At 36.3% G+C, this 26,038-nt stretch overlaps 1 protein-coding gene across 1 annotated transcript in view; it reads right to left on the bottom strand.

The window, feature by feature from the left end:
• Positions 1-26,038, bottom strand: part of CNTNAP4 (contactin associated protein family member 4) — a gene marked incomplete at both ends in the record, with an annotated part of 193,079 nt that overhangs the window by 20,053 nt on the left and 146,988 nt on the right. The window contains 6 exons of the mRNA XM_079548789.1: positions 3,827-3,997; positions 9,942-10,069; positions 12,925-13,081; positions 17,403-17,600; positions 24,835-24,954; positions 25,841-25,947. Coding sequence (XP_079404915.1) covers positions 3,827-3,997; positions 9,942-10,069; positions 12,925-13,081; positions 17,403-17,600; positions 24,835-24,954; positions 25,841-25,947 — 881 coding nt within the window. The remainder of the gene's footprint in view (positions 1-3,826; positions 3,998-9,941; positions 10,070-12,924; positions 13,082-17,402; positions 17,601-24,834; positions 24,955-25,840; positions 25,948-26,038) is intronic.

Here is a 26,038-nt window from a genome sequence, read left to right as displayed (position 1 = left end):
CTGAAGTCCTTTCAGGCCATTCTATGATTCTTTGATTCATTCTGTGCCATTCATTCTCTGTCATTGATAAGGATACTAACGGGTACCAGTTCCAAGATTGAACTGTGAAGGATACTACTGAAGCATAATCATATATGCAAAGAAATAATCCTTAAACATGGGATTACATATTATCAATATTATAAAATATTAAGAATTTGAATAAAGGACTAGAGAACTGAGAAATTCCCGTTAATCTAGCAGAAAAGCTCTCATTGTACTGCACTACAATCCAAGAGAAAAGAAAGATTAGAAATAACTGGGGAGAATTAAAGACTGCAGATATTTAAGAACATAGTATGCTGGCTCCTGTTCATCACTGACCAAAGTGTTACCTTCTGTAGTGAGGTCTTATGATACTTCTAGGTAATGTTGAAGTCTTAAAAAACAAATTCTTCTCTGAAGTCACTAAATGAGCCTATAAAATTGCATATTAGAATGACAGATGAATATTAGTGGTAACTGTGTTTCGGAATACTGCTTTATGGCTGAGAATCTGTTCCCTCAAATAGTATCATTGTACTCCTTTTATCTGTTGTAGTTTCTATGACAGTAAACAGGAGGCATTGTTTTCAAAGCAGCTGAAGTAAAATAAAACATAATGTGCAGTCAATTTTAAAGCAGAACTTCTATTTTAAACAGATTTCTTTTCTGCATAAAAATCATCAGAGGTCCATAGAGAAATAAGAAATAATGATTACCTAAAATAATTTCATTACTGAAATGAAATTTGGGAAAATTCTGTGTCTTTTGGACACATGAAAACTCAGTCTACTTGTACTGTAAGACAACAGAAAAAAAAGAAAAACATTAGAACTAAGGGGATAGAAACTATGTGACTGGGTAAAAAGAATTTCTGCTGAATGCTACCTTCTGTAGCGAAGTCTTATACTTCTAGGTAATGTTGGAGTGAAGTCTGAAAATACAAATTCTTCTCTGAAGTCACTCAATGAGCCTATAAAATTGCATATTAGAATGACTGATCTGGTAAATAACGTGGCTGTTTAGATTTTAAACGTAAGAAAAAAACCTGGAAGACAGTTTGAAATCAATAACAAAATAATGGATTATGTTAGCATTGATTAAAAAAAAAAAAAAAAAAAAGTAATGCAATCTGGATCTAGGAAACCAGTCCCAGAAGTTCCAAAGACTTAATTATAATTATAACCCTATGTGCTTCTGGTGGAATATGATCAAAATATATCAAAAAAGAGATAAATACATTTTATAATACTTTGAGCAACTCTGATGCAATCAACAGCACTGCAAGCTTAGAAGAAAATTAGCTTTTAAAACTACCATGATCAATCTACCTTTGGAAATTTTGCCACAGGATATAGAGAGATGCTGACTAAGTTCTAAAATATGTCCTCCTGTGGTGAAGATCCAGGTCAAAGAGCACTTTGTGGGTAGATAAAGAAGCTCTGTACTGGAGCATAGCTATTCTGCTGTAAAAATGTGTTGTGGTCTCTATTTGCCTTTATGTTAGATACAAATATTCCAAACACTGTGGAGACTCTTGCAACCCTAATGCATTTGAACTTAGGCAGAGCACAGGCACGGACTGGCAAAGTGGATTGGAAGATGCAGTCAATAGCAATTGTGGATCAGCAGCTAACTGTAGCTAAAATGACTAACAAAAAATGCAGTCAACAGGACATGCTGAATCATTTAGAGTACCAAGACAATGTTACATGCAGAAGGAAAAAGTGATTTCCAAATAATAACAACAGAATACAACAATTGAGCTTTTTCAATAAAGTAAAGACAGCTTTCCGCTCATACTGAACAATAAGTTGCAAATTTGTGTGGTAGGTTGACAGCAGCTTCAACTAGATCTTTTATAAGCTACTTCTATTATAGATCAAAATTATTAAAGTATTGTGTTCCGTACACAATGACTTTTTATCTCATTATTACAAAATAAGAAATAATCCTTCCATGAACACTTAGGTAAAATAGTTTCTTGGACTCAAACTAGGAGTTTGAGAATATAACTTGCAGTCATATGAGTAATACAGGTACTTAGAAAACTTTCAGAGATGAACTAACTTAGTTGCTTTGAAGAATTATCTGTGCAGAACACTATAGGAACTCAGAAAAAAGTTTAAAGTTTTGAGGTTTCTTCATTTCTTTGGGGGAAAAAAAAAGAAAACAATAAAAATGATAATGATTTTGTCTTAAAAAAATAATTATTCTGTGTTTTAAAATGCAGTTAGTATAAAAAAATTATGTTTTTCTAGAAGCTTTCTAGAAAATCATGTATGAACTGAAGTATTTATAATGGTTTATAAAAACTAACAGATCTAAAATTCACTTTTCCTGATTTGATTATTGAACTGTTCCTTTTGTTTCGATAAAGTTGGGCTTTAAAGATTATTTTGTCATAAATAGAAGCATTAGATATAAAGATGGAGAACAATCAATAAAATGCTAAGAAAAATTTTGTTAGGAAGTATGTAATGCCATATATTAATAATATATTAGTTTTAAATCATTTCTACCATGTCCTCATCTGAAACACTGAACCTGAAATTTTCATCATCGTATTATTATACTAATCTGTGAAACTATTAATAGCATATCAAGTGTAAGTTGGTGAGTTAAAATCTATTCCATATGATTATATGGTAATGTCTAAATGAATCTGTACAATAAATTATGTTAATAATGACTGATATTGCCTTTAGTACAAAGATATAATTCTGTTTTCAGAATAAACAATACTGCACATAAAAAAGAATAGTTTTTAAAATTCACTCACTGAATTATGACCTTCTCTGGAAGTGAAGAAATGTTTTCAGTTTGATGAACAGTGTAATAAAGTTTTAAATTATGATTCAAATGCTGAAATAACAGGCAAATTCAGCTTTCTCTAATGCCTTGTTAGTCACAAGTCCACAAAACCACAATATATAATACTTTGCACAACTGAAGGATACTTATGAAGGAATGTGACAAATGACATGTTTGTCTGCATATCATTACCATAAAGACAGACTTATGCTATCTTGTCCACTGTCCAGAAAATCCAGAAAAATTTATTTCTTAAAAGATTTTTTTTAAAGTTTCCATTATTTTGAGTTCGGAAAAGCATCAAAAATGTCATGGAGGAACATTGTTATTGCTTCAGAGAATTCCCACTGAAGTTCTGACCTAGCATATTTTCTGTATTGCGTGGCACCGAGATTATTATTGTAGTGTGTTTTCACCTATTCACAGAATTTTAACAGAAAGCAATTAATGGTGAACATGTTAAAAAGCACTAATGAAAATAAGGTAACTTCAGAATATGGTTTGAGACTAAAAACAAAAAAAAAGCATTAGAGAAGATTCTATAATTAAATTGTAAACAAATCAAAACAGAAGGGGCTTTTTTGCTATTTTTAATAATGCAAACTAGTTAACACTGGTAAAAAAAACCCCAACATTTTAATTTTTAATACAGATACACTAATGTTTATAAAGTAATATTTTGTATAATTAATATGCATTATACACATATATATTTATATAATTTATATCATGTTCAAGAAAATATTTGAAGTTGATCAGTAAGAAAATGAGACATAAAGATAAAAGCAAAGGGGCAAAACAAAATGATATGGGGAGAAATGCCAAAGCTACATCAGGAGTAATAACAGTAGTAAATCTAAAGAATGTATTTTAAATACTCCCCCATTAGTTAATTCTTATATATTCAGATTAAAATTTAAAATAATAATATTAGTAATATTAATAATAGTAATTAAAAACAAACCCCAAAACCTTCAATGTAGCTACTTACAATACAATTCTATCCTTATGAAGTCTTGAATTCCCAGGTTTTCTAAAAACATTCCAGAGGAAGCAGTAGTTTTAAAGAAAAACGATACATCCGCACTGAATTCTCCATGGAAAGTAGGGAAATGCAGATAGGACATTTCTGTATTGAAGGATGCTGAATTCCAAAATGCTCCTGGTTGTCAAAATGAAAGTTGAAATGATACACAAAATGTTGACCTATATTGCCAGTATACATTTTGTAACCATTTAAGTAAAGGAAAGTGCCCACGTATAAAAAGGATTTTCACTGTTCAGAGCACATATTCACAAAACAGTGAGACAATACAAGAAGTTAAGGTGCTCTGTTCTGGCAACCAGAATTCAGTAATGAGAAATTAAATGCTTGGAATCTCAGTTAAGGCCTGATGTATCCTTTTTGGGTACAAACATCTGAATGGCTTTGAATGAAGAACTATCAGTCTTGAATAGCTTGTATGAATGTCAGTATCTGGAAAAGGTAGACAGAACATTACTTTGGATTTTACTGAAAAGCATTTACAAAATAAAGTTGTGATCAATATGGGTTCATAAAGGGAAGTCCTACATGAGTTATTATCTCTTTCTACAATAAAACTTAGCAGATGGTGAATATTCCCGAGTTTTGGTAAGGTCTTTGATAGTATCCAAGACTGTATCTTTATCTGGGTAAATTGTCCAACTGTGAGATGAACAGGTATCTGTTACACTGGATGGTGAACTGACTGAGCTCTAAGTTTCATACTGAATTGAGAAATGTGTATTTGGTAATCAGTCACTAGTAGTGATCCCCAGAACTCAGTTCTGGAGCCGGTTTCTCCCTTTTCCCCTTCCCCTTCCCCCTCTGCTTCACCTGTACCTTTCCCCTTTTCACTTTCTAAAAGAAAGAACAACTGATGAAATCTACCTGAAATTCTGCAAGGCCTCACATCATATTGTTGTCTTTAAATTAGAAATATACAGATTGGATGGGTGGACTATTCAGTGGACAAGAAATTGACTAAATGGTCACCATTAATTGATTAAATGGTCTACCAGAGCGTTAAATGTTGTGGTTAAATGATCTGTATCCAGGAGGACAAAAGTGATGAGTAGTGTTGCTCTGCCTTGGGACCGATATTCTTTGAAATTTTTAGCAATGATCTGGATAGTGGGATTGAGTACATGCTCAGCAAGTTTGCTAATGACACTAAGTGGAGTGGTGCAATTGATACAAAAACAGGAAGGGATGCCATTCAAAGGGATCTGGACAGGAGTGAGAAACTGGCCCACAAGAACCTACTGAGGTTCAACAATGACAAGTGCGAGGCGCTGAACCTTGGTCAGGGCAATCCCAGCTTTATGTACAAACTGAGAGAAGAATTCCTAGAAAGCAGTCTTGTGAAGAAGGACTTGCAGGTTCTGGTGGATTAAAATCTTGATGCAAGCCAATGGTGTGCCCTTGCAGCCCAGTAAGCCTACTTTATCCTGGGCTCCATCAAAAGTAGAGTGGTGAGCAGAGTGAGGGAGGTGATAGTCCCCCTCTGTTCTGCCCCTCTGGGGTTCATCTGGAGTACTGCATCCAGGCTGGGATCTCTGGCTGTGGGACTAGATCCAGAGGAGAGCCATGAAGATGATCAGAAGGCTGGAGCACTTATCCTATGAAGAAAGGCTAAGGAAGCTAGGCTTATTCAGCTTACAGAAGAGAAGAGAATGGGCCGATCTCACTGTATTCTTCCAGAAATTAAAGGGAGCTTATATGCAGAAGGTAGACCAACATTTTACAAGGTCTAATAGTGATAGGAAAAGGGAGAATGGTTTTAAACTAAAAGAGGAATGATACCGATATTAGGACAAAATTCTTTACTTACAGGGTGGTGAGACACTGGCACTGGCTGCTCAGAGAAGTGGATTCCTCATCGCTAGAGGTGCTAAAGGTCAGGTTGGATGGGTCTCCATCAGGCAACAAGCTTGCCTCAGAAAGACTGTGGCAACCCATACAGAAGGCCAAGAACGTGGCTGTACATGTCTTCAGCTACAGGGAGTCCCTGAGCCTGCAGCTACAGGACAAGGGCAGCAGGAATTCCACCTGCATGAGGTGTGAGAAGCTGGAATATCTGCTCAATATGGTAATAGACCTCAAGGAGGAGATGGAGAGATTAAGGAGTGTTTGGGTGTGTGAGTAGGAGGTTGACAGATGGAATAATTCCCTTTCATACTACAGGAGCTTTGGATTCTTTGATCATGGGGTGATTTACTTGGCACTTGGCCTAATGGCTGCAAACACATGTCATCTGTCTCTAAAAGGGAAATGGATCTTGGCCCATGAGCTGTCAGAACTCATTGAGATGGCTTTAAACTAGGTTGGATAAGGTAAGGGGACACAGAATTCTCTTGTAGGACCTTGTGGGGACTCCTCAGAGGAGTTCATGTTATCAACACCTTGCCTGAAACCTTCTAATGTCCCTCCAGGAAACAGTGAGGAAAAATTTCAGATTCCTACCAGAGGTTTGAGGGAGGGCTGCTCTGGAAAGGTAATGTCTCAGAAAGCCCAGCTGAATTGTTTTCACAACAATGCACACAGCATGGCAGCAAGAGGAGCTGGAAACTGTGGTGTGCTTCTAAAATTACAATCTGTTTGCTATCACACAAATGTGGAGAAGTGACTCTCATAACGATTACACTGTAGAGGGATATTGCCTTTTTAGAAGGGACAGACTAGATAGGAGGGGTGAGGGAACTGTTCTTAAAGCGTGAATAGACAGTGAGGAGCTCCCTCAGAAAAATGGTGAGGAGTGGACTGAAAACCTGTGGGTTAGAATAAGGGATAGGATTAATAAAGGGCACCTTCTGGTAGGGATATATTAGAGGCCACCCGATTAAGGTGAGACCCTCTTCCTTCAGCTGCAAAAGGCAACATGTTCTCAGGTACTCAGGATGATGGGGGATTTAAATCACCTGAATATCCACAGGGAAAACTGCATGGCAAGCTGTAAGTGATATAGTCAATTACTGGAGTCAAAGGATGATAACTTTTTGGTTCAAGTGTTGGATAGACCGACCAGAGTTTGGTCTGCTGCATCTGTTCAGCCATGCAGAGAAGATCATTAAAGGCATTAAGACTGGAGGCAGCCTACGCTGCAGCAACCATGCCCTGGTTGAGTTTGTGATCTTGATGAATGTGGGTCTGGCAAAAAGTGAGGTCAGGACCCAAAACTTCGGGAGAGCAAACTTCAGCTTGGAAGCTGTCCTTAGAGACAAGGGAGTAGAAGGAAGCTAGATACACCTTAAGGATGCCTTTCTGAGAGTCCAACAGCTCTCTGTCCCTCAAAATAAGGAATTGGGCAGGGGAGACAGGATGGTTTGACAAGGACATTCTTGTAAGACTAAGAGGGAAAAGAAAGGATTGTACCATCTGTACAAAGGAGTGTCACAGAGATGCTGTCCAGACTTGCAGAGAGGGAATTAGGAAAACCAAAGCACAGATGGAACAGAACCTGATGGGGTGTATAATCAATGGATATTAAGATGTTATAATCACAGAATAAACAAGAGAGTTAGGTGAAGTAGATTATGATAACAAAAGAGAATAAATGGAAGGCTTACCCTTAGTTGGGCTCACCACAAAACACCAGAAGGAGAGATCTCCAGACGAGATCCTTCCACACTGGTAGCCAGCTCTTAAATAGGTCTATGAGGGGTGGAGACTGGCTCCACCTCTTCCGGCAGCACAGGTGAATTGCCTTCACCTCTGCTCCTCTGGCTGACTCATGGCTTGCCTCAGGTGATCAATCAGAGGTTCAGGCTGTGACTCAGCAGTTCCCATACATGGGGGAATGTAAAAACAACAAGATAAGATTCTATAGGCATGTTGGCCAGAAGAGGAAGGCCAAAGAGAGTGTTCCTCCTATGGTAAATGAGAAAGGAGAACTGGATACAACAGATATGGAGAAGGTTGAGGTACTGAATGAGATTTTTGCCTCATTCTTCCCCAGCAGTCAGGAGTCTTGTATTTCTCACACCCCTGAAGCTCATATCCCTGAGTCTCTAGGTGACCACTGGGGGAGTAATTTCTCCCACCTCCCCCACCATAAGGGCAGAGCAAGTCTGAGACTGCCTTGTGAGACTGAATGTATACAAGTCTATGGGGGCAGATGACATGCATCCCATGGTCCTAAATAACTGGTTGATGTGGTTGCTAAGATGACCTCCATTGTATTTCAAAAGTCATGGCTGTTGGGCAAAGTGCCTGGGGAGAAAAAGGAAACATCATTCCCATTTACAAGAAAGGGGGGAAGGAGGATCTGGAGAGTTCTCCAGATCCTGGAGATCAGGCTGGTGAGCCTGGGAATATCATGGAACAGATCCTCCAAGAGGATGTGTAAAGTCACAAGCAGATGATCTGAGACAGCCAAGGGAAAGCCTTCTGGAGGCTTTCTGAGATGGACTTCAGTGGGCAAAAGGAAGTGACCAGTGTCATCTACCTGGACTTGTGCAAGACCTTTGACACAGTCCCCTACCACAGCATTATCTCTAAATTGGAAAGATACGGATTTGGGGGGTGGACTGCTTGGTGGATAAAGAATTGGTTGGAAGGCCATAGACAAAGGATTGTGACGAATGGCACTATGTCTAGATGGAAGATGGTGACAAGCAATGTCTTGGGGTTGGTGCTTTTTAACATAGAATCATAGAATTGCTTAGGTTGAAAAGACCTTAAAGATCAAGTCCAAACACAACCTAACAATACTACCCTAACTCTAAGAACTGTCTGCTATGTCCCTGAACACATCCAAACACATTCAGGAATGTGATTCACTTTTTTAAACACATTCAGGAGTGATGACTCAACCCCCTCTCAAGGGAGCCTATTCCAGTTCTTAACAACCCCTTCTCTAAGAAAGTTTTTCCTGAATTCAACCTACACCTCCCCTGGCACAACTTGAGGCTATTTCCCCTTGTCCTATCACCTGTCACAATTAAGAAGAGACCAACCCCGCTCTTGCTATAATTACCTTTCATATATTTGAAAAGAGCAATAGGGCCTTCCCTCAGCCTTCTCTTCCCCAAACTTAACAGCCCCGGGTCCTTCAGTTGCTCCTCATAGGGGATACTCTCCAAGCTCTTTACATGTCCTGTTGTCCTTTGGACCTGCTCCAGCACCTTGGTGTCCTTCCTGTACTGAGGTGCCCCAAACTGAACACAGTACACATCTTATTCCGATCTGAATTATCCCAAGATTCTTTCTCCTAACCCCATGATTTCATAGTTCTATGATATGAGTTAGAAGTTCAAAAACGTATGCCGTAGAAAACAAAACACCTAACAGTTTTGTTTTGTTTTTTTCCCATGTCTCATAAAGGTTCACAAGAAAATAAGAATGCACTTCTTCAGGACAAGTCTTCCTAATTACACTCACAAGTCAGAGGAATGAAATTAAAGATGATCCTATATTGAAATAAATGCAAACTAATTTGTTGATACATGTAATAATAATTTGCTAATACATGTAGTCTCCTGAGTAAGTTTAAAAGTACAGATCAGTATTTTTTACTGATGTTCACTTATTTTTAATCAGAAAAGTTAAATAAATTTGGCAAAGGAGAAAATAAAAGCAACCATAGAACAAAAATAACCACAAAAGATGATGAAAGAATATCACATAACAAAAAAAAAAAAAAAAAAAAAAAAAAAAGTAATTTATGAAGCACTGTGAAGAATTTCAGACAAATAAATAAGGATTAATGAAGATTTTAACCCCTTACTATATACCAATTCAATGCTTTGTTTGAGATCTTTAGTATGATGTTTTTCCTCTTCTAAGTTTTGATTAGAAGTAGTAGAAATATACTATACGTATGGTAATAAATGCCATATAATGTATACTATACTAACTATGCACTATGCTGATCTTCATTATGTATCCTCAAAAAATAGTTCTTTATAATTCTACTTTTGATTTGAATTGGCTGCTTTGCTTTGTTTTTTTCCCTTTCAATTACTGAAAGATTGGATAGAACTTTTACAAAGTCATGGCCTAGGCTGTTTAATAGATGATTCTCAAAACTTATTATAGACAAGGTCTGTTGTTATTAAGAAAAAACTCTGTAATTGTTACTTACTGTCACCACGACAAAGTAAAGGCCCCAATCTGAAAGCTGCTTCAGAATTTGGTCTGTCAGCGTCTGTGATCACAATTTCAGTTACTGGTAGATGCTCCTTGTAGGAAAGCAATCCAGTATCACTAGTCCTGAAAAGGCAAAATGAAAGCTCTTTCAAGTATCTCTGTGATTCTGACAAATGTTTCAATATTACGGACATATTGTTGAAGAAAAATATATAATTAAATTTCTAAATTCTGAAGGATAAAGAAAGTTAAATGTCTTGGCATAACTTTCCAGCAAGTTTAACATGTTTTTGTTTGTTTGTTTTTTCATTTCTGAAAAAAAAAATCAAATAGAGAAACATGAAGTCACAGTGAGTGTACAGGAAAAGAATTATCTACTTCAAATAAGTAAAATACAGAAAAAGAAATAAGAATCCCAGTGACCTGAGCCCACGCCTCCTACTGCTAATTTCAGACAGAACTCCTTATTTAATGTTTTTTGTTAATTTAGTGTCAGAACCGACCTAGTAGGCTTTAGTAAATTTCAGAAAACTCCAGTACTGGCTCAAAGATTTCTTCTCAAGATCTCATGGAAACGCTCAATCTCTAGAATGCTCGGGAGTATTCTAGAAAGTTCAGTTTGTCCATTAGATCAATTTCTACCTGAATCATCCTTCAATAGTCAAGGTAAAGTCAGAGACAAGTGAATGAATTGAGAGACGATAGTTCATCTGGAAATCACACTGGTTAGGGGTTAATCAACAAAATTAACCAAGAGAATGGAAAGAGATTCCCTCCTTAGGCTCAATGAAATCGGTTATTTAGCTGAGGAAGTGTGGGATAGTTGAGTGGATGGTGAAGTGTGTTAAGAACTAGCTGACTGGCTGAGCTCAGAGGGTTGTAAACGGTGGTACAGAGTCTTGTTGGAGACCTGTGACTAGCAGTGTTCCCAAGGGATCGATGTTGGGTCTGGTCTTGGTCATGGGTGACCTTAATGTGGAGATAGGGTCCACCCTCAATAAATACACTGATGATACAAGGCTGGGAGGAGAGGCTGACACACCGGAAGGCTATGCTGCCATTCAGTAAGACCTGGACAGACTGGAGAGCTGGACAACAGTAATCCAGATGAGGTTTAACCAAAGCAAGTGCGGAGTCTTGCACCTGGGAAGGAATAACCATCAGTACAGGTTAAGGCATGACCTGCTGGAGAGAAGGTCTGTGGGGAAGAACCAGCAGGGTCCTGGTGGATGACAGATTGGCCATGAGCCAGCTTGTGTCCAAGAAAGCCAATGGCATCCTGGGGTGCATAAAAAGAAGCATGGCGAGTAGGTCAAGGGAGTTGATCCTCCCCCTCTTCTCTGCCCTGGTCGGGACTCACCTGGAATATTTCACCCAGTTCTGGGCTCCCCAGTACAAGAAAGACAAGAATCTCCTGGAGAGAATCCAGCAGACAGCCACAAAGATGATAAAGAACCTGACACATCTTCCTTATGAGTAAAAGTTGTGTGACCTGGGTCTGTTCAGCCACGAGAAAAGAAGACTTAGAGAGTATATGATCAATATTTACAAGCACCTTTAGTATGAGAGTCAGGGAGACAAGGCCAACCTCTTTTCAGTGGACTGTGGGGGCAGGTCCATAAACTGGAGCGTAGGAAGTTCTATACAATTACGCAGAGGAACTTCTTCGCAGTAAGGATGATGAAGCACTGGAACAGGCTGCCCAGAGTGGCTGTGGATTCTTTGGACCTAGACACCTACCTGTGCAGCTTGCTGCAGGGGGCCTGCTTTGCAAGGGGGCTGGACTCGATCTCTGGAGGTCCCTTCCAGCCCCTACAATTCTGTGATTCTGTTATTTTGTGTTTTTTTTTTTCTTTTCCCTTTGCAATCATCATAATCTTTCTCAAAATAACTTCTTTGTTCATCTGTTTTGCAGCGTAGTGTAAAAAATGCTAGTTTTTTTCTGCGTACTTTTTTTTTTAATGAGAAATGCTAACGTTTGAAAGCAATACTTATGCTAATTTTTGACATAGTGAGATACTGCAAATTAGAATTGAAAATTTCTTGAAGCAATTTAAAGTTTCTCCTTCATTAAAACTATGCTCCAAGTAAAAAACAACTAAGCAGAAATTGTAACTACAATTCTTTGTGCTCGAAAAACATCTCGATGACAGCTGTAATTACTTTTCTTGATCTCTGAAGCATTGAAGCAACCGATTCAAACCAGTAATCACTGGGGACTCACACGTAATACTAAGCATGTATCACTACCAAAATAAGTGTAATTATAGCTTTAAACAAAATAAAATAATTAAATTGAATAATAAAATTTGTTTCAAGAGTTTGAAAACTTAAAAGTTTATTAAATGAAGTTTATTAAAAGTCCCAGTCTGCTTTTAATGTTTTTTTTTCTTTTTTCTTTTTTTTTTTTTTTTTTTTTCTGAGAAAGCTAGTTCAGATCCTCTTTCAGTAGAAAATCTATGTCTTGGAAATACTTAAATTTTCTTAGAATAATTTGAATATATAAGTTCTGCTGATAATTAGAGTGTCCAAGATTAATTAAAAAAAAAAAATTAAAAGGATGAAGTTTGAACTGTAAAAATTGTTAAAAATGGTGTTTAACATTCCCTAGAATTTCTAGCTTTTTCCCCCCCCAGAACCTATCAGCTTTAACTGTTTCCAGTATTCTATAAACAAATGACTGTAGTTGTACAGACAAGAGCCAACACCTTAAAATATAAGTTTACTTGAAAATCAGAAGAACTCTTGTTAAAATAAATCTTAACCTAATTCAGAATATAAATTGAAAGAACTAAAAATAACTGAAAATAAAACATATTATTTGTAATCGTCTAACAGTGTTATCTTAAAGAAACAGATGACACTATGTTAATTTATGTTTACAATGGTCTTGGTGTTCAGAATCTGCAAAGGCCTGTGTTTCTTTATTTGCATTCCAGGACAAAGTGTTATGAATAAACAGCAATTGAAAAAATCACCATTCATTTCTGTCGGCATTGCAGTTGCAATAATGCTGGGAATCAATGCATCTCCCTTCCAAGCCACAAGCGCATTTCTGAACAGCAGGCAAAGAACCTCCCCAGTAAGTCTGTATTTCATTGGTCCTTCCGATCCACCAGCTCAGCGGCAACCCATCTAAAAGATATGTGTGAAAATATCAATTCCCAGGCTTATATACTATTCTTCCCACTTTTTTTTTTTTTTTTTTTTAATCCAATTTTTCAAAATTCTAAGAGGAGGAAAATTATTTTTCAAATGTAAAAACTTTAAAGAGCAATAATAATAAAAAAAGTTATCACCTTTACCTGGCAAGGAAATTCTCATTTTAATACCTCATTATGAGGTAGCAAACAATTGTCACAGGCACTTCCTTGTTTAGTAGAGAGCAGAACTCACAGTCCCTCCTTTGCCAGTCACTATATTAGAATCATTTATACTAATAATTCAATTTATATATTTTATTTTAAAATGATCTGTGAAGAAGGAGGTAACATTACTCCAAAAAACTAATTATATTGATACTAAGAAGATCAATTTTACATCATGAAACTACCAGGAATCAAATCAGAGGAATTATAGAAAATGCAGAAATGGACTTATCCTACTAACAAGAGCTCAGAGTAATACATCTGTGATGCACGTTGAACAAGTGAATAGAAAAATTACGCAGTGTTTATCAAATTACCCAAAGTCAGCTGTTAAATCACATGCTGCAGATTCAGAATTTATGTACTCAGAGCATATATACGAGACAGCAAAAATCATGTTAGTGACTTGGTCACTTGGGAAAATTGCGTATTTGGTAAAGAGTATTTCCCCTTGTGTATTACTTCTCTGTATGATGCATTTGCCAGTGTTTTTTATAGTAAAGTGACAAAACTGCACGTTTCCTCAATTTTAAAGTCCTGTAGATTAAGATTTAAGAGTTGTCAAGCAAGACAGGTAATAGAAAAAATACACAGCACAGGAAATGTCTAAAATATGTGAAGCATAAAGACAAATCACCTCAAATCAGAGGGAAGAAGGTTAAAAGTTGCAACACGTTAATGTCAGGGCATGAGAAAATGTCCAGCAGTGTTACACTATAGTTTTCTACAGAAACAATTCTTCTTGCTGTTGTTTTGCCCAAACAAAACAACAAAAAAATCAGCAGAAGGCCGCAGGAATAAACTCAAATTAATAGCAGTTTCAGCTTTACTTTACACTGTTTATTAAATCTCACTGTTAGATAACACCTCTATTATGCTAACAATGTTAAAAAGCTTGCAAACATATTAACTGCACTCATTATCACATGACTGTTGGCTCAGCAGGCCAAAGAAAGATTGCAAATTATTTCCAGAAAAGTCAAATTTGCATAATAGCATAGATGTCCAATGTCAGTGTTTGTATTTGCAAGCCTTCACAGGAAGAAGAAAATCTGATGACAGTTTATAAATAATTCATCAGGCAGCTCTTTAAAAGGCTTCCAGCAAAAAGGGCTGTAAAAAAATTGATGTGTTTCTGATGTTTCAACAGCATCTCTTAGCTTTGTATTGTAGTCATGTACTAATATTCCCAGTTTTTTACATTAGGACATATTTGAAAGCTAGTCTTTGTTCATGTAAAACTATGAGAAGAGAATATTTACAGAAATGTAGCATCTTCATACTTATTAGTACAGATTGTCACCCCTGTTTTGTTACTAAATATTGCCTAAGCAATGTATATTAATAAAAGGGACTAGAAATTTCTTAATAACAGCCATGTAGATTTATTAACAAGTAACATCTTTAGTAACATCATTTACATGTACTATCAGGTTGACTGAATATAATATATTCTTAAAAAACAGAGGGTAAACAATTAATATCTGCAATATATGTGTCTAAAAATGTATCATGTGATAATAATCAAATTTTGTATTTGTCAGGTATAGCTTTTGAGATTGTAGATCACGAAATTGGGAGGGTTCTTTGCAGGAAATTTGATAGTACATATATTTGCATTTCCAATTCTGAAATTTCATTGAGGTTATAATAAATGAAACAGAACAGATTTATTTGCAGTAAAATGTGATTCGAATTTTGTTTCAGTGTTTGCTTTTACTATAAGCTATATGCAATTGCTTTTTCTGTTTTGAAGTGCTAACTATAAAATAATACAAAGAAAGAAGACTTTATAAAGGTAATCTTCAGATACAAATACATGAAATAACAACTAAGTCAGAAAGCTATTATTTAAAATATTCCAATTAGATTATTTTGCCTTTAAGAAATTCCCTCATTTTTAAAAAATGTACATATTTTCCAAACAGAATTCTTATTTAGATGTAGGAGATTTTCATAGTATGCTGAAAATTTTCACAACTTCAGCTGTAATTCTGTTAGAAGTGGAAGAACAAAAAAACCCTGATTAATCTTCTGAGTGTGTGAGATTACAGTATTGTGTCACAATGTAACCCTAAATCTTTGTTCAAATGCATAACTGGAATAAGAAGAAAAATTCATATTCATATAAAAATAGGTGCAAAGAGTATTTCAGAGCTCTCAGAAACACAGAGCTATGTATTCCAGTAGCAATTTTAAATACAAAATCATTAGTCTTTGGAGAGGACAAGTAATTTGCTCTCCTCTTCCTGTTTTTCGAATTGAAAGATAAATAAAAAAAATCTCTTATTTGGTGACATCATCTTAAAATTCTCAAAAGATGCTGGATTTGTTCTGAATTTCTCTCTTTTTCCTGAAGTCAGCCAGTTGTAAATTTATACTGTCAGAAAGATAAGTATAGCAGCTGAAAGATCTGAGATGTACTTCCACAGCCTCAAAGAAAAAGTTTAGTGCTTACTTTTTTGTAGAATCAGCAGTTCGAAATATTTTTCAGACAAAATAATAATAATAATAATAATAATAATAATAATAATAATAATAATAGTAGTAGTAGTAGTAGTAGTAGTGGTATTAGTAGTAGTAGTAATTTAGAATATATTTAACTATAGTATCTCTGGTTATTTTAGATTAACTTAGATCTTCAGATAACTGAAAGGCAATTGCAGTGAGAGCGAGGTTGGTCTCTTCCCACTGGAGACAGGTGACAATACGAGGGGAAATGGCCACAAATTGTGGCAGGGTTTAGGTTGGATATCAGGAAAAACTTCATTACAGAAAGGATTGTTATGCACTGGAACAAGCTTCTCAGGGAGGCGGTTGAGTCACCATCCCTGAATGTGTTTAAAAACCATCTCTATGTCGTAATCTCAGGGACTTGATTTAGCAAAGGGTTGTCAGTGTTAGTGTAGTAAGGCTAGGTTGTGGCTGGACTGATGATCATAAGAGTCTTTTCCAACTTGAAAAATGATTCTATGATCATTTAAAACTCTAAATGTTAAGCAGTTCAGCAGAACTGACTAGTTGTGCTCTTTCAAATTTTTAACAAATCCTGCATTCCTGTGCTGTCTCAATATATTTCAAAAATAAGTAATAAATAAGAAGTCTTGCTTCCCTGAGTTTTTTCCTGCTTTCTTCTCTGAGTTTCTGTTTGTTTGTTTTACTCCAATGAACGGGATTTAGTTTTTCCTTGTAGTTCACTCTGTGTAACATTTAATAGCCAAAATTACAAAATACCTAGTCAGCACAATCTTGAAACCCTCTGCTGGGTGTCAATCAAGCTTTCAAATACCTAACCAAAACTTGAATCACGAATATACAGATAAAACAAAGGCTAAGTGCCTGAAAGGCATCAACAACCGAAATAAACGCTAGTCTGAGAAATTGTAGTGATGTCCATAATACAAGCAAGGATGAGACGTATATAAAGGAAGGATTGAGAAGAACCAGAGACTTCTGAACTTCTGCTTTCTATAAAACAATGTCAAGAAATCAATTTGAGAAATTTGATTTTCTGATAAACATATAATAAAAATAATGGATTATTTTTTCAAAGCTCAGCTAATAATACGGTTTTTATGTCCACGTTCTTTTTACTCAGTACTTAAAATGGTTTTTCACAGTACAATCTGTTAACATCAATTGCATGTCATTGAGCGTTAAGACTTGAGGAGACTCAAGTCTTTACTTAATTATCTAAGTACATCAGAAAGATGTATGATGTATTAAAAAACATTATGCAGAAAAAAAATTGATATCAGTGTAGTGATTTGTGTTCTTTTAACAAGATATTTCTTCAGTAAAATTTAATAACCCCAGGAAAGCAGACTAACAGAGGTTCTGTTAATAAGGTTGTCTGTTAATCTGACTTTGAGATCACTTGATACTGTGAGCAAAGATTATTATAAACTACCCTTTCTATTTTTCTGTTTCAAATATTTCTTGGCAATTTAGAGAAATCTAAATACTAGATGTATGATGTTCAGACTTTATTGTAGCAAATGACATAAGCATGGTTTAAAAAAAAAAAAAGATTGACAGTGAAAGAAAGTACATGGTATAATGTTATACTATTTGTCTGTTTTACTCACCTGGCTTATCTAAAAGCCTTGACTTTTTGCAGTGGTAAGAGATCTCCTGTTCACAGTGTTCTGCATGGTTAATTATAGCCTGAAGCTGGTTTAGGCTGGCGGAGTACTTGAAAAATGCAGCATGAGGATTCTCTCGATTAGCACTTCTGATTCTGGTTAAGTTGGTGTTGTTGTGTTGTATTATTGTCCACGTTGTATCTTTCAAAACATGGTTGAAAGATGTTAGAAAGGTGGATAAAGGATGCAAAGTAATTGAATAAGTAAGTAAGTAAAACAGAAGGGACAATGAAATTACATCAATCTGTAAATCAAATTCTTTGATCAAGAAAAAATTCTTTTGAGTATATGAAACACAGACATAAACCATGGAGCAAAAATGAAACCAGTTAATCAGTTTCTATTTATAAGTAAGTTACCATATCGTGACTGTTGCTAGTTAAGTTGCTTGTTATGTTTATTGAGGAAGAAAACAGTAAATGAAGAAACATAAGAAATTGTCTTTGAAATAGTTTGGTTTGTAAATTGCAATGAAATAATAAAAATAAGGAATGGTTACTATCACTACTTTTCCCAGGCTTTAATTTTCTACTAAATAACACAAAATTATATATTAGATTATAGTAACATCGTATTTATCATTGTAATTTACTTTTTTTTTCTGTCTGAGAAAATTATGTACGTTTTTGCATTGCATGAAGAAGTAAAAGTAGCTTGCAGACACTGCATTTACTACTCAGATCAAATTAACATGATTCTTTTCTAGCCACCTGAAATCAAACAGTAATATTTATCTGATGTACTCTTCAAGATATGTATTTAGTCAAGAACTAAAAAACTCAGGTCAAGACATTCGTAGTTCAATAGTAGCATGCTTCCAAAAACCTGGTTTATTTAAGGCAACAACCGCTGTACAGTCACTTGACTCAGTATTGTAACATGAAGTACTAGTTCAGAACTGAGAACTGCATTTTCTTAAAAAAAAACACAACTCTTAAGTTAATGTTTACTTTATATACTGCTGAGTAAGGTGCTCTCTTCTTCACTGCATTGTGTGGCTTTAAGATTTGTTTAAAGTGGGGATATACAAAATACTGCCAATTTTTTTTTTTTTTTTCCTAGAAACTATTGAACTAAGTCTGCAAAATGCAGCTGTCATAAACCTTTAGCAAATATTCAGTACTCTGGACATTATTTTTGAGAAAAATATCTTCCAGAGTAATTTTCTTGTATTAAAAGAATATACTTGCATATGAATATATATATTATTCAAGTGTTTGAGTAGCTAGCAATAAATTACATTTTTATAAAAGATGTGTATTAAAATATGCAGTGTGCTGTGAAACAGACTTTCTCCAACTTGAAGCAATCTTACTGAGTAAACAAGGAGTATACTAGCTTTTCAGTTAAGTTGATAATTCACTTCTTTTTTTTTTCCCATTATATGTCTTCTTTGAACTTTCTACATTTGCTGAGAGCATTTTTAATTGCAAAATCTTACCATGGAGAAAACACTATAAAACAAAAGCAACATAAACTAAAACTAACACCTCTGAAGACATTATCTGAAAAGCTGTCAGAAACTATAGGCTGACTACCAAACTAAATCCCTGCTAGCTTGGACTCACTTTAAGAAACCTGGGCTATTAAGGTCAGATGGTGTTTATTGGAAGATGGAAACTTTTATCAAACTTTTGTCAGTTTGAAGCCAGTGTGAGTAATGGTTGCCTGTAGATAGCAAAAATGCAAAATGAGAATTATGTGGATGAACAAGGAGATTCTGGCCAAACTCAAATACAGAAAGAAAGCTGACAGCAAGAACAAATAACTTGGGTGGAATATTGAAATATTGTTTAGCAACCAGTGATCAAGTAAGAACAATTAAATCTCAGATTGAATTTAAACTGTCCAGTGACCTCGTTGGCAACAAGAATAGTTTTTGCAAATACCTCATGGAAAAAAAAGAAGAGTAGGGAAAATGGATGCCCTCTACTGATGGAAACCAGAGAACTAATTACCAAGGAAAGTGAAAATTCTGAAGTACAGAACCCTTTATTTTTCTCAGACTTCATGGAATGAGCTTTAGCCACACTGACCAATTTGCAAACTCCAAAGGCAGGAACTAGAAGAAAGAAGTGCCATCCATTATAGAAGATCAGGCATAAGACCATTTAACAAACCTTAAGATTCCTTAAATGTGGAGCCTAAGAAATGCATCTGATGGCCAAGGGAAATGGTAGATTAAGTTGTTAAACCACTGCCAATATGATCGGAAAAGTCATAGTAGTCTGATAAAATCCAGTGCCTAGAAAAGGGAAAACATAAATTCCCTTACCAAAAAGGGAAATAAAAATACAAGATGGTAAATACAGGCAGTTATTCTCACCTCTGTATCCAGCAAAATCATGGGCATATCCTTCTTAAAACTGTGCTAACTCACATAGGAAACACCAGAGGTGGTTAATGACAGCCAACTTCAGCATGAGTAAATCATGCCAGACAAACCTGACAGACTTCTACAACAGGATTACAGAAGTGGCATGTAAGAGAAGAGAAAATGACATCATCTCTCTGGACTTGTACAAAACATTTGATAACGTCGTACATCATTATTTTCTCTAAAATGGAAAGCTGCCTTGAAGGAGTTGTGGTCAATGGTTTGATCTCCAGAGGATTTGGGGAGTTCCCTCAACTTTCTGGTAATATTTCTTCTGCTGTAAATCAAAACATGATTGGCTAGGCTGGGTCTTTCAATGATGATAAGAAGTGTCTCTCAGGTTCTGTATTTGAAATGGTATTATTCAACATCTCTTTGGGTTACATGGACAATGGGATAGAGTTTGCAGCTTTGGAGACCAAAACATTCAGGAGAGAAGGGATATTATCCAGAGGGATCTTGACAAGCTTAAGCAGCACTTGTGAACCTGCAGCTCAACAAGACTAAGTGCATGGTCCTGCATTTTTTTTCAGGACAATTGTAAATACAAGATGTTCAGAAAATGGATTGAGAGCAGCCCTGATAAGAAGGATGTGGGGATGTTCCACTGAAGAAAAAGACAACATGAGCTTGAAATGCATGCTTGTGGACTAGGAAATCAACCATATCCTGGGATTCATGAAAAGCAGCATGAACAATGTGTTGACAGAGGTGACTCTGCTCTTACGCTCTTGTGACAAATCTCTTGAAGAGATTCAGGAGATTAATTCAGTTCTGGTGCCCCAAACATAAGGTTATGTGAAGCTATTAGAGTGAGTCCAGAGGAGGGCCATAATGATGATCAGTGGGCGGAAGCATCTATCCTATGAAGACAAGTTGAAAGATCTGGTGTTAATTCTGAAAAGACATGGCTCTGGAAGTTCTAATGTTAGTTAATCACAGAAACAAAGAATCATAGAATGGCCCAGGAAGGGACCTCAAGGATCAGCAAGCTCCAACCCCCCTGCCACATGCAGGGCCACCAACTTCCCCATTTAATACTAGACCAGGCTGCCCAAGGCCCCATCCAACCTGGCCTTGAATACCTCTAGGGACTGAGCATCCACAAGCTCTCTGAGTAGCCTGTTCCAGCACCACACCACTCTCTCTGTAAAGAACTTCCCTTGGTATCCAACCTAAATCTTCCCTCCCTCAACTTAAAAGCAGTTCCCCCTGTCCTGCTGTTATCTACCCTTTCAAAGAGTTGATCCCCCTCCTGTTTGTGTCGCCTACTACATGTTTGTAGGCTCCCTTTAGGTACTGAAAGGCTGCAAAGAGGTCACCCTGCAGCCTTCTTTTCTCCAGGCTGAACTAGCTCAGCTCCGTCAGCCTGTCTTCATAGGAGAGGTTCTCCAGCCCTCTAATAATTTCTGTGACCCTGCTCTGGACCCTGTTCAACATCTCCCTGTATTGTACTGGGGGCCACAGACCTAGGCGCACTACTCCGGATGGGGCCTCACGAGAGCAGAGTAGAGGGGGACAATCACCTTTCTGTCCCTGCTGGCCATCCCTCATCTGATGGATCCCAGGATACCATTGGCCTTCAAATATACAAGAGCACACAGCTGGCTCATGTTAAATTCTTCATCCATTTGTTAGTTAATACAAACACCATTTAGAAAATTAGTGTTTTTAACTGTTCCACAAAGTTGCGTTTTATTTCATTTCCTACAGATTCTTGACTGACACTAGAAGATATTTAGAGTAAGAAAAGAACACACTGTCTTTTAAAGTGCAAATATTCTTCAGAAGACATCAAGGAAACTTCAGGATGTGATTTCTATTCAGAAAATAATATTCTGAAAGGAATTTTATGCATTTTTTTTTTTTTATCACTACATACATGATTTTGGGCAAATTTTTGTATATAAATTATATACTCACAAAATTGAATTGCCAGGTTACAGCCTGAACTCATGTGAGCTTATGACTGCCTGGAGCAGAGGGAGCTTAAATCCTCCCTTCTTCTCTTCCTTCCCATCTCAGCAGTGCTTCCGGCAGTACTTCCTGGAGTGTGTATGCACTCAGAGTGTGCATGGATCTGTCCCCAAGATCTGGTGCAAGAGCTTGAATCAGAGAAGACTGCATTCCTCAGTTCACCCTTTTCTCCAACCTGTTACTAGGAGGGGTGAATTAATTCCACTTTCCTTGATATCTTGTTCTATAGTGCCCTGTATCTCAGTCAAAGACTCTGTCAATGCTTTTGATTTCTTTACAGCTCATGATATGATAAAGCAGGTTTCTGGAAATATGCATTGGAACACAAGTATGTTTAAAAGTTATTCTGGACATAAAAATAAAGACAGGCAGATTGTATGTCTATGTATTCAGACATTCAAATATATAAAGAAAAATACATCAATGAAAATTGAGTAAATTTAACTGTAACTGTAGGCTTTTCAATTTGAAACTGGCTTCCAAGAATAAAAGTACAGAAAGGCACCTCCCTTTCAAGTGTCTCCCCAAAAAAGTGCTGCAAGAAATTTAGACATTTGCCTTTCATGTCCCCCAGGGCTTGGTACTGGAGCCCATCTTGTTTAATCTTGTTTACCTTTATTGATGACCTGGATGAGGGGATTGAATGTACCCTCAGTAAGTTTGCAGTTGACACCAAGTTGGGAGGTAGTGTCAATCTGCCTAAGGGTAGAGAGGCCCTTCAGAGGGATCTAGATTAGATGGATTGCTGGGCTGAGGTGAATGGGAATGTTTCAACAAGGCCAAGTGCTAGATCCTGCACTTTGGCCACAATAACCCCATGCAACACTATAGGCTTGGGGATGACTTCGATGAGGAAAGAGACCTGGAGGTGTTGATTGATGCTCAGCTGAACATGAGCTGACAGTGTGCCCAGATGGCCCAGAGGGCCAGTGCCATCCTGGCCTGCATTAGAAATAGTGTGGCCAGCAAAAGCAGGGAGGTCACCATCCCCCTGTACTCAGCAGTGGTGAGGCTGCACCTCGAGTATTGTGTTTAGTTTTGGGCCCCTCACTACAAGAAAGACCTGAGGCCCTGGAATGTGTCCAGAGAAGGACAGTGAAACTGGTGAGGGGGTTCTGGAGCACAAGTCTGATGAGGAGTGTCTGAGGGAGCTGAGATTATTTAGTCTGGAGAAGAGGAGGCTCAGGGGAGACCTCATTGCACTTTACAACTTCCTAAAGGGAGGTTGTGATGAGGAGGGGTTTGGCCTCTTCTCATGCAACAAACAGGAAATGACTGGAGGTTGTACCAGAGGATGTTTAGATTAGACATAAGGAAGAACTTTTTCTCTCATAGGGTGGTCAGACAATGGAATGGCCTGCCCAGGGAGGTGGTGGAGTAGCTGTTCCTGACAGCATTCAAGAAGTATCTGGATGAGGAGTTACAAGATCGGTTAAGTAGCTTGTGGCAGCAATAGTAATGGGAGGACAGTTGGACTAAGTGATCTTGTAGGTCCTTTCCAACCTTGTGATTCTATGATTTTAAGTCTTGGTTGGGAAAAGGGAATACCAGTCATGAGGACTATGGTAAAGTAACAAATACAGAGGATTCAAGCTGTTAGACTGCATCTTGAGATGATGAACTTATCCACAGGGTAGGCTTAATGTGGTGAATATGGAGTGACTGAGAAAAACAGTAACAGATGTTCAAAAACACACCAGAGTAACTCAGATGCTACAGAGTGCCTTCAAGGATTAAACCCTCTTTAAAAAGAAACCACCTTTCTGTCATTATATTTGGTCTCTTTTAATCTCATAAGACTGTAGAATATGTCTTTTTAGGGGTCTGAGCTAGTCTGAGAGCTAGTCAGTTTATGAGTTAACAGAGCTTACTGTATAAATCAAAGTCAGGAGTTGATGTGGTGAGATTAGTTAAACTGCATTCATTGATTTATCAGAATTCAGGTTAATTCACTATTTATATTCTTTAGATGGCTGTGAAAATCATCCAGTGCCATTGGCAGACATAATATGATTAGAAGTCAGTATAGTTCTTTAGTATTAGTTGAGGCATTGCTTAAAAATAGTTTTAAAACTCCACATCAAATATTATGATAAAAAGAACATAATAATAAGGACAAATCTAAGTCAAATTCAATCATAGGTTATCCATATAATCTTTTAAACACTTAAAAATGTAAAACTAAATTGTCACTTTTTTTTTTTTTTTTTTTTTTTTTTTTTGCGTAAAATGATGAAGTGCTTCCATTATTTTTTCTGGAAGGAAATTCAAATATACAGAAGATAAGAAAACTGAAAAAGACACAAATATATATAAGGTAATACTAATTTTCAAAGAGACAATTATATAAGTTTGATTTGAAGGTCATATAAAGATAGGCAACTTCATCTGTTTTTCTAAGATGCTGCTGAACAGTTAGTTTTGACATCTAGAACTTCTAGTGATGTGAACAGACAGAAACAAGGAACTGAGTGAAGAACAGGAGATTGTACTTGAAATTGAAGCTGTGAGAAATCCACTGGTTTAATTTATATTCACTAAAATATCTGCTAGAAGTCTGAAAAACGAAACTAAATACATTGATATTTCCTCTCATCAATTAAAATCCATAAAATTGAATTAAAATGTTTTATAAGGCTATATGGAATAGTCCATAATTTTCTCATAAAATATAACTTATTTCTTATTTCTTTAATGTACACAGAGAGCCTATAACTTGGATGAAAATATCTACTCCCAAAATGAACTAGTATTAAATTCTCTCCACCTGAAACATGTTCCACTTACACAAAATACAACAAGAACACAGCATTAGTTTCACAGCCTGAATTCTGTTACGATTTTAATTTCTCTGCCTAATTCCTTGTTTAGAATTCTGAGATAAAGATTCACCTTCATTTTGTTGTGCATATGCGTATTAAATTCACGAGCTACAGAATTTTCTCACTTGATGAATTGAACTTCAGTACAGAGAGCATAGATACAGATCCAGTCATGAGTTATGAAAGTTTATCACCTCACCTGTCATATTGCAATACACAAGAAACGGTCCCAAAGGGCCACTTCCGTCTGAATCTATATTGTAAAAGCCAGAATTGTTCCCTTTGTGTTTATAGGCTTCACATGATTTTTCGTAGATGGCTGTAAAAATAAAAATCACCTTCCATCACAAAAGCAATCATATTTTATTCTATGAATAAGAAAATAATAATATGTGGATCCTATTTATGGAAAAAAAAAATCAAATGCTCAAAGCTAAAGAATACAGAAGAAATCACATAACTTCGACTATATTTCCATTTGAATTTGTGAAGCACATTTATTTATATAGAGAGGGGAAATCAGGAGAGCTTTATTCAAGCATTTTCTTGTCTGTTTCAGGCTGGAAACGTTCAAGAAGAAACAATGAAATGTGGGTGTAGATGAAAAAATGTTCACAAAAGCAATCAACTAATGTAAAATCTGAAGATATTATTTAGACCCCAGGAATTAGATTTAGAGAAACCAAATACTATCTAAAACAGATCAGATTTATGTATTTATATGTTTGCTTATTTGCTTGCTTATATATTTACTTGTTTTTGCTTACAACAAAAGATAGGAAGTGCTTATAGATAATTTAATGGCCTCCTGGAATTTTCACAACTTTTCATAACCATGCACAAACATGTTCTTGGAGATAAATATGTGATGACACTCAAATATGAATGTAGTCTCATGTTATAGCAATTATGTGATAAATATAAAAATTATTCAGAATAATGTATTAATTCAAAAGGTGGATTTAAAGACAGGAGAGGATGTTACCTTCTATCTTGTGCAACATGAAAAAATGCAAAACAGTGACAAATACAAACTAAAATTTTCACTGAGCTTTTCTTTTTACAGATTTTGAGTACCCGATATCCTCTCTTGAACCAGTTTATGGATATTGTAATTGAAATGTTTAATATGAATGTACACACTTCCAGGAGAGAGAGAAATCTGCTAGAAATAGAAGTAAAGTTAGAAAACATCTCAGACTTACGATAATGGCAAGTTGCTCCTTTGTAACCAGTATTGTTACAGTTACAGTAGAAGTTGTTCCATGACTGTGAACACTCACCACCATGTTCACAATAGTTAGGCAAGCACCTAAAATGAAAGAAATATTCTCGCTCTCTTCCTTTCTCTTACCTGGTATTTATATTTATCAGTAGACAACAAATCATGAAAAACAAATATA

Source organism: Tetrao urogallus (genome assembly GCF_951394365.1).
Source record: "Tetrao urogallus genome assembly, chromosome: Z".
Lineage (NCBI taxonomy): Eukaryota > Metazoa > Chordata > Aves > Galliformes > Phasianidae > Tetrao > Tetrao urogallus.
This window is presented reverse-complemented; position numbering and strand designations above follow the sequence as displayed.